Source organism: Rosa rugosa, chromosome 5, assembly GCF_958449725.1.
Source record: "Rosa rugosa chromosome 5, drRosRugo1.1, whole genome shotgun sequence".
NCBI lineage: Eukaryota > Viridiplantae > Streptophyta > Magnoliopsida > Rosales > Rosaceae > Rosa > Rosa rugosa.
In genome coordinates this window covers 26026174-26035930 of record NC_084824.1, presented here as the reverse complement: position 1 = coordinate 26035930, position 9757 = coordinate 26026174, and the positions used below count along the sequence as shown (strand labels likewise).

General features: G+C 40.6%; 2 protein-coding genes across 2 annotated transcripts; both read right to left on the bottom strand.

Annotated features, from left to right (window-relative positions):
* LOC133709981 (phloretin 4'-O-glucosyltransferase-like) lies at positions 1–2101 on the bottom strand. Its single transcript, XM_062135952.1, has one exon. It carries the CDS (start codon positions 1693–1695, stop codon positions 274–276), a length of 1422 nt encoding a protein of 473 aa, XP_061991936.1. The 5' UTR covers positions 1696–2101; the 3' UTR covers positions 1–273.
* Positions 2102–7420: 5319 nt separating this feature from the next.
* Positions 7421–8105, bottom strand: LOC133711442 (uncharacterized). The gene is made up of 2 exons (XM_062137567.1): positions 7940–8105; positions 7421–7887 (listed from the first exon to the last, which is right to left on the bottom strand). Exons 1-2 carry the CDS (start codon positions 8103–8105, stop codon positions 7421–7423), a joined length of 633 nt encoding a protein of 210 aa, XP_061993551.1.
* Positions 8106–9757: the final 1652 nt, after the last annotated feature.

Below are 9757 nucleotides of genomic sequence, written 5' to 3'. Positions count from 1 at the left end.
TTTACATAAAATAAAATGGTGACACACTTTTGTTAACCAAATAGTCACAAGAACTATACATACACACTATAGCTAGTGAACGAGAATCACATGAGATTACAATTAGTCAAACATCATCATGCAATCTATATATCCAATAAGAACAGACGTCACTCGGAAATTAAACATAAACTCATACTTTTCCATGAAAATATATGACCAAATGTCAATATAAATATATTCAATTTCATAAGCAATCCATTTTATATTCCCAGTAGATAGGCATTAATCGCTTTAGGCTGGCAAACAGCCACCTCCAATGTCATCCAAAAATGCCTTGAGATTGTTATCAGAAGATCCACCTTCACTAACAGCCTCTCTTGCCAAGTCCTTCCATTTCAAAGCATTGCTTCTCAACTCTTCACTTCCCATGACCAAATCCAGACACCTCTTGAGCTCCTCACCCACAACAACACCCTCCTCATTCGGTGCTACCCTCATCCCTGTTTTCCACATGTCCTCTATCAACTTGGCATTTGTGCCTTGGTCTGTCCACTGGGGAAATGCCACCACAGGTACCCCACAAACCAAACTCTCCAAGCTTGAATTCCAGCCACAATGTGTCACAAAACAACCCAATGAAGGATTCGAAAGAACCTCCACTTGATTACACCATGGGACTATCATCCCAAGCTCTTCTAGTTCCTCTCTGCAACTCAGCTCCTCGTCTTCTTTCTCTTCCTTACCTTCTCCACTCTTTTCGTTTTCTCTAATCACCCACAGAAACGGACGTCCGGAATCCAACAACCCTTTTGCAATTTCCTCCATTTGAATCTTGGACAGCACGGAAATGCTCCCAAACGAGACGTAGACGACAGACTCGTCTGGCTTTGAGTTCAGCCATTCCAGGTACGTTGAGTCCTTCGACTTCGGGAAAAGATCGCCTCCGAATGATTTATCGGACGGATCCTTGCCGTCCAAGAAAGCCGATGGCATTAAAGGCCCGATTCCGATCAAGTTGTACTTGTCTATTGCTTTCAACGCCTCTGGTTCTAGTGCATCGAACGTGTTCACAAGTATAATTGGCCTGCTTTCTTGTCCGAGCTTCTCAAACTGTTCTTCGAACAATGAGAGAGCTCCGCTGTACGGATTCGTAGCAACAATGAAGGAAGGAAGGTCGCGGCTCTTCAGCGCTAGCGGCAATCCTGGCATTTCTACTGCATAGGAAGGGTCACTATTAGCAGCAGTATTGATGTTGATGAGATCTTTGTAGCCGTTGAAGTAGTAGTAGTATATGTCGAACACTGTGGCTGGCTGAATCCAAACAACCGCTGTTGGGAGGTTGAGTTCACGTGCCAGTTCCGCCACCCAAGGAAGAAGTAAGGTGCACAATATGCAAGTGTAAGGGTGGCCCTCGTTTGCACTAGACACTACAAGATCTGTGATTGCTTGCTCTCCGCGACGCTTTAGCTCAGACATGAAATGCTGAGTACTATCCGCGGACCTAAATCCTTGATCATATCCATCGGAAAAGGGGGCGAAAGTCAAGCCACTAGGAGTACTGATGCTATCACCAATTCGGAGGTGGGCGGAGAGGGCCGTGACAAACGTTACATGTGCACCGGTGATGTGAATGAGACGCTTGGCAAGTTGCAGGGAAGGATTGATGTGGCCTTGAGTGGGAAATGTTACCATAATGAAGCGGTGTTGCGTCATTGCGGTAGTTGCCGATATGGAGGCGCGGGGTGGAGCTTGGATTAGTTGCCAGTTACGAATAGAGCTTTAGGTAGCGCAGTGAAGTGAAGGTGAAACTCTTAATAATGCTGGGAGATATAAGGTGGCGATAGTATATCAAGAGTTTATATAAGGGATTGGGAGAAAGCAAATGACGTTTGAGGTGACGATTTGGACACGGTGGAGACAAAAAAGATGAGAAAGGACGTGGTCGGATACAGACAAGCAGATCTAAACAAAAACATATGCATACATGATTTGTCCAGCTAATTTCGTTTTATTGTAAGATTATAACAAACCAGTTAAAACGAAATCTAGGAAGACCAAACTTGGCGATAGGCTAAGTGCTCAACTTGGTTGTTCGTATGGAGCGCCGGATTAGATTCAGATCATTCAATCGTATCGGAACTTGTAAATAACGCAGTGAAAGATATAAATAAAGGGACTATGTTCTGGTTGGCCTGTTGCAGAATTGCAGAAATGAATCACACCCTTTAGGATCCATCTTGAACAAATTATCTCTAGACATTGGCATTATAATTTCAGCATACAAAGGCATCATGACAAGAATCAAACCGCAGTTTGCAGGGTGCAAAGAGTCAAATATCCTTTGAGATATATCTCCCTCAATTGCTCTTGAAAAGGTGCAGGATGATGAACCAGGTTAAGGTTAAACATGTAGAATGAGACCAACAAAACTACTATACTCACCTAAAGCACACCAGACAACACTACCACACTAAAGCACTAGGAAACTATTAAAATAGAGCAATTAAATAAAGTTTGGTTTACAATTCCAACAGCCTCCCTTAAACCAAACTGAGATCTTCAAACTTCATCATCCCCATTAGCTCCTTCAACTTCAAGAAAGCAACTGTTTTCAGAGGCTTTGTAAATATATCAGCTACTTGATCTCCAGATGGACAATAGTGAACTGCAACCTCTTTCATCTTCACCAAATCTCAAATATAATGATGCTTGGCATGAATATGCTTTGTCCTCTCATGAAAAACTGGATTCTTTGACAATGAGATTGCTGAGTTATTATCACAGAAGATTGTTGTAGGATTTTTCTGTTCTTGGTGCAAGTTTCCAAGAATTCAACGCAGCCAAATTGCATGAGTAGCACACCTATTTGCTGCAACATACTCTGCTTCAGCTGATGAAAGTGCCACCACTTGCTGCTTCTTTGAAGACCAACATATAGCACCAGAACCTATATCAAAAACATAACCTGAGGTGCTCTTTGCCTTTTCATCTCCTGCCCAATCACTATCTGTGTATCCAACAAGTTCATTCAGACAGTGAGCTGCATAGAAAACACCATCACTTTGAGTTCCTTTGACATATCTCAGTATTCTTTTTGCTGCTTGCATATGTGACTGACGAGGAGACTCCATAAATCTGCTTATCAGTCCAACTCCAAATGTGATGTCAGGTCTGGTAGTCGTCAAGTAGCGCAAACTCCCAACAAGTTGCTTGTATCGAGTGGGATTGACAAACTCGCCACTGCCATCTTTCTTCAATTTCAATCTCTGTTCAACTGGAGGCAAGATTGGGTTGCAGAACTCCATCTTAAAACGTCTAAGAATGTCTCCAGCATACTTCCTTTGTGAGATAAAAATCCCCTTCTCACTTTGCACCACTTCAATACCAAGAAAATAAGTCATCAACCCCATATCAGTCATCTCAAAGTGAGATGCCAAAGCCTCCCTGATTTCTTCAACTAGCTTTGGATTATTACCTGTGATAATAAGGTCGTCCACATACAAGCACACAATAACAACATCTCCCTGCAAATTAGCTTTAACATATAAAGTATGCTCATATGGACACCTTTTAAAATCATTCTCCACAAAGTAGGAATCAATTCGGGTGTACCATGCCCTTGGAGCTTGTTTAAGGCCATATAGCGCCTTTTTCAGCTTATATACTTTCTCCGATTGGCCTCCCTTCACATAACCAAGTGGCTGCTCAAGATAGACTTCTTCCTCAAGAGTTCCATTCAAGAACGCAGATTTAACATCCATTTGAAATATTTTCCAACAATTATGAGCAGCAAGGGAAATCACCATTCTAACAGTATCAAGCCTAGCAACAGGAGCAAGAACTTCAAGATAATCAATACCTGGTTTTTGCTTGTAGCCTTTGGCTACCAACCTCGCTTTGAAGCGATCCATGTCTCCATTCGGCTTGTACTTTGTCTTATACACCCATTTGACTCCAATGGCTGTCTTTCCTTCCGGAAGTGAAGTGAGCTCCCATGTGTCATTTTTTTCAATAGCATGAATTTCGTCATCCATTGCCTTAACCCAATGTTGTTGACGACAAGCCTCATCGAAAGTAAGAGGATCACAATCAACATACAAGGAAAAATTGACAATGTCTTCATCTGATATGTTTCTCCTTGTAGTGTTCAACTCATAGTCTTTCAAGTATGATGGCAAACAATGCTCACGCTGAGGCCTTGCTGATGCAACTTCTAGTGGAGACTCGGTTTCTGGAACTTGGTTAGCTGGAGATTGAACTTCTGGATTGTTAACCTGCTGATCATCTTCAATTAAATCATCTTCCAATGGAATGAAAGTTGCTGGTCTGTCTTCTTTTGAACACCAATCCCATGCACTTTGCTCATCAAAAGTTACATCTCGACTCACGATTACTTTCTTCGTCTTCGGATTATAAAGCTTGTACCCCTTTGTCACCGTACTATAGCCAATAAAAATGCACTTATCAGCTTTGTCATCAAGCTTCTTCCTTATGTGATCTGGAACATGAGCAAATGCGATACATCCGAACACCCTCATATGCTGAATGTTGGGCTTCTCACCACTCCACACTTCGTATGGAGTACTTCCATCAATGCTTCTACTTGGAGACCTATTCAAAATGTACACTGCACAAGAAACAGCTTCTGCCCAAAAATTCTTAGGCAAATTTTTAAATTTCAGCATGCATCTCACCATATCCATAATGGTTCTGTTTTTCCTCTCTGCTACGCCATTTTGTTGAGGCGTGTACCTGGCTGTCAGCTGGTGCTTGATACCATTTTCCTTCAAGAAGCCATCACACACAATATATTCTTGGCCTCGATCAGTTCTCAACACTTTAATTTTTCTCCGACTTTGCTTTTCCATATAAGCCTTGAAAACTTTGAATGTATCACATGCTTCAGACTTATTCTTCAAAATATACACCCATGTCTTCCTACTAAAATCGTCAATAAAAGTGACGAAATATTTTCCACCACCATGTGAAGGAACTTCAACAGAGCACAAATCAGAGTGTATAATCTCAAGAGGCATTTGAGCTCTCATAGTCTTCCCTTCGGACAGGTATCTCTATGCTTTTTTCCAAGAACACAAGTCTCACAAACTTGATCTGGAACATGAATAGGAGGCAATCCACATACTATATTCTTCCTTGCAAGAGCATTTAAGCTATTGAAATTTAAATGCCCTAAACGCATATGCCACAACCAATCATCACCATTTGCCATAGAACTAAAGCAAGGTAACTTATCATACTGCATATGCAATGGAAACAAGCGATTAGGAGCCATGGTTACCTCTGCTATTAGTTTCCGTCGAGGATCTTTGATGGTGAAAACTCCTCTGAAGATTCTCATGTCATAGCCCTTCCCTGATAATTGCCCCACACTAAGTAAGTTGTGACTAAGGCCAGGCACATAGTATACATCGGATATGGTGTTGTACATCCCATTCTTCAGCTGGATAGAAATCTTGCCCTTTCCTTTAACTGGCATCCTTGCAGCATTCCCAGAAGTAATCTCTGACCGTATTGACTCATTTAACTCAACAAACAACTCCTTGTAACCGGACATATGATTGCTGCAGCCTGTGTCCAGGTACCATGTGATCTGTTCACCATTACTCATAGCACTGAAAGCCATCAACAAAGTCTCTTCACTGTCATTGTTGTCCTCTGCAAACTTGGCATGAAACTGCTTGTTCTCCGACCTTCTCAAGCTGCATTCATTTTTGTAATGACCATATCCATGACAATTAAAGCACTGGACATTTGCTCTATCTCTTCCTTGACTCCAATGAAAGCCCCTTCCTCTTCCTCTTCTTGTTCCAAATCTGCCCTGTGAACCTCTCTTGTAACTTGAGTTTTGGTTCTTCTGAGTTGAGCTTGACTCACCACGGGACGACCAATTTTTCTCCTTTTTGAAGCTTAACTGAGTCTGCAATGCTTCTTCAATCACCATTTCCGACTTCTCATTCAGCCTCTGTTCATAGGCCTGCAAGGAACTCATTAAGTCATCCACCATCATAGCATTAAGGTCTTGAGACTCCTCAATGGCTGTGACCTTTCCTTCACACCGCTCCGTCAAGGTTCGAAGGATTTTCTCCACAATCTGGAGTTCTTTGATGACCTCCCCATTGGCCTTCATTTGGTTGACAATGGCCAATGTTCTTGCAAAGTAATCGGAGATACTTTCCTTTTTCTCCATTTGAAGAAGCTCGAATTGTCGTCGTAGAGTCTGCAATCTCACCTTCTTCACTTTATCTCTTCCCACAAAGGTATTGATCAGACAATCCCATGCCTCCTTCAATGTAGCAACATGTGCAATCTTCTCATAGACTTCAGAATCAATTGCTCCATAAATATACATCACGGCTCTGCTATCTTTCTTCCTGTTTCGAATCAGTTCCTCCCTCTGATTTTGTGTGAGATTTGCTTGGTCTCCTGGATCTGCAAATCCATTTGTCACCACCTCTGTGTACTCCATTATTTTGAAGAAGAGCTCCATCTGCGATCTCCAGTGTTGGAAGTTTCCTTTCCCATCAAATTTTCCAACTGGGCATTGAGGAAAATCATTCCCTCGGTTCGCCATCAATCGCTACACCTGCTCTGCTATATTTGCTCTCTCTGTTGTACCTGCTCTGCTGTACCAGCTCTGATACCAGATGTAGAATGAGACCAACAAAACTACTATACTCACCTAAAGCACACCAGACAACACTACCACACTAAAGCACTAGGAAACTATTAAAATAGAGCAATTAAATAAAGTTTGGTTTACAATTCCAACAAAACAGGATGATGAACCAGCTTACAGATGAAGTATGAATCAATACATAATGAATACACGTCAATTAAACCAGGGCGAACAGTCAAAATGAAACAATATCTCACCAGAAGTCCATTTAATTTTGAAACCATTTGGTTAGGCACACAGATGTAAGAGCTTCAGTGCATAATGACAGCAAGCCAGCATAACAGATTAAGGCCATTGAGGGTAAATCCATATGGGCAAACCTGATAAGGCTTCAACCTTTTTACTCAAGGAAGGCACACTCCCTAAGTTTGCTTTCCGCAGAAACAAAAACAAAGTCCATCATTCATTCGTAAAATGTCTACCAAGTAGGATTTGGACTCAATTGTATGGATATACATGTAAAACATTAGGGTACTACCTGTAGGAAATGCACCAATATATCATGATAGTATATAGCCCCAACGAAGTCGCCACATAGGGATGTTAAAGACTGAAACTCGAAAAAATCTTGATGTCTTTTATATCAATCTAATGGCAAGATATATCAAGTATATTCAATACCAGAAAAACTGTACACCTAAACTTATAATCCTACCTCACACCAGAGGCGATGACCCAAAAAAAGAGAGAAAAGAGTCAATGACCAAAAAAAAAAAAAAAAAGGTCAATGACAAGCTTCTACTAAGTTTCATCTTCGATTTCCTGCAGAACAGTACCACGTACTTTTGCCCTGCGATATGCAGGCACGACCCGATTGACAACTTTTGTTGAGTTTGTATTTCGAGTGGCTTGTTTTTCTGGAGAGTTTTGTGCGCCATTAATGTCCGAAGAACCGATCCTTTGTATCTTTTGCCTCTTAGTATACAGCTCGAGCTGCCTCTGGATGCTGTCGTTTCTTTCCTTTTCTGCCGATACCACTTTAGACAATTCCATAGACCGCTCACGTTCTTCTACATAAGACTCGTTGATGCTTTTGAACTCTTTGAAGAGCTGAAGAGAGAGATTTGCAATAGCCTCAGTAGCAGCCGAGTCCACAAGCTTCGTCATAGCAATGGAAATTTTAGGCATTCCTTTAGACTTCTGAGCAACTAACTTCGCAGCTGCAGCACCATCTGAGTTTAACGGTCTCTCCAAAACAAGCTTTGTATCTTCAGATTTTTATGGAATTGACAAGATAGTCTATGAACTCCGACCAAGTGCCTCCTATTCCAATGCTGTCCTGCATATCATCCATCTGACTAACCGACCGAACAGCTTCCCATGTATTGGAGTGGAAATCGGTGACATGGATTCCGAGGTGCAAAGAATCCGGGGCATGGAGGTGGAACAAGATTGAAATATAGAGTGGAAATCCAACAAATTTCATCACCCATCATATGATTGAAATATAGAAAATAGAGAAAGCGACTGAATTTGCAACACGGTACCTAATTTGAGGCCGGGAAGTTGGTTGAGGGCGTCGATGCGAGCAGAGCAGAGCGGAAGAGTAAAGCTCAATTGAAGCTTAGGGCACCAACAAAAAGTTCGTTTTACACCATCCAGACGGCGCCGTATTGAGTTTTCAAACGACACAGTCTTATATTTTATATTTTATTAATATTAATTTATTATCATAATCAGTTAATACGCGTACTATACGCATATAAATAAAAATAACTTCAGGCGTATTGAAAGTGTAGACTTGTTTCTTTTCATGTATTATTAAGTTCGACCTTTTTATATATGTATTATATACGTATACGTTTCATACAGATCAAAAATACATGAAGTTAAAAAAAAAAAAAATTAAACGTTAAAGGCTTAAATCTTTAAAGCAATAGACTTTTGAAGTTCCCTAAGATTAACTGGAACTTAGAAAGTTGGATCTTGGAAGATTCAAACTCTGTTTAATTGCTGATGGACTCATGGACTATTTGAGTTCTTATGCACTACAAAGTACAACAATATAAAAAGATAAAGCATTAAAGCTTGATCAGAATTTCATTCTTAGAATCGTTAACTCTTTAAACTAGACTTGAATTTCTTATAAAGACTGGAGTTGTCATTGCATTGGATATGATAAAGACTTATTTTCATTCATGTGTTGTTGGATATCAATTTTAACTTGCTCTTGTTGTCTAAGTATTAGTTTGCTAGTGTGTATTAGTTAATTTCCTACAAAAATAGTGTATTATATATCCATATTTTTGAATCCCTTTTTAATTATACAAATATAGTTCAAAGTTATAAATTTGCCGTATTGAGTTTTTTTGACCGAATATTTGACAGTACCGTTAGATTAGGTTAACCAAATAATACACGTATGTTTCTTTGCTGAATCATACACTTTCCGTTTTTTACTAACTATGAATTATTACTATTACTATTTTTTCTTTTATCAATCTGTTACCTTCAACTAAATCAGTCCAAACTAGACTCTTGATTAAAATTTCGGAGGGCAACTTACCGGCAGCGTCATCTCACCGAATTTAACCCTATCATCAGTGTCGCACACGAGTACGCGACTTCTTATTATTCGAAAAATTATTGAGTAATATATTAGAGAACTGCTTTAAAAATTGAAAAGGAGCATGCAATTATATATATATATATATATATATATATATATATATATATATATATATATATATATATATATATATATATATACTATTTTTTAGAGAAGAAGCTTTGTTAGCCAAAACTGATATTTTTTACCTTTTCCCTAAGGCCTCCTCTAGTTGCAATCTTGTTCTCGTCCGGCGGCGCCTGGCCGTTGGCGATGGCCTCTGGCCTCACCATTGTTATAGGGTTTGCTGTCGGACGGGAGACCTACTATCCATAGGGTTGTTGAAGGGCTTTGCTCGGGTTTCGTCACTGTGTTCGGCTGGGATGGTGGTGAAGGGTGGATCGTGGCGTCACGGTCGGGTTTGTCGTTTCCCTGGGCTGGGCTTTGTTGGATCGACTGGAGTGCGGTTACGACGCCTGGCTCCTGGAAGGCTGTTCTGGTTTGGTGCAGATCGTGGCGGCGGCGTGGAG

Bases quoted from the DNA above. Each gene is read 5' to 3' on its own strand.
- LOC133709981 (XM_062135952.1), bottom strand. From the start codon at position 1,695: ATGACGCAACACCGCTTCATTATGGTAACATTTCCCACTCAAGGCCAC.
- LOC133711442 (XM_062137567.1), bottom strand. From the start codon at position 8,105: ATGAAATTTGTTGGATTTCCACTCTATATTTCAATCTTGTTCCACCTC. The intron at 7,888-7,939 runs GCACTTGGTCGG...AAAAATCTGAAG, and splicing joins GGACAGCATTGGAATAGGAG to ATACAAAGCTTGTTTTGGAG.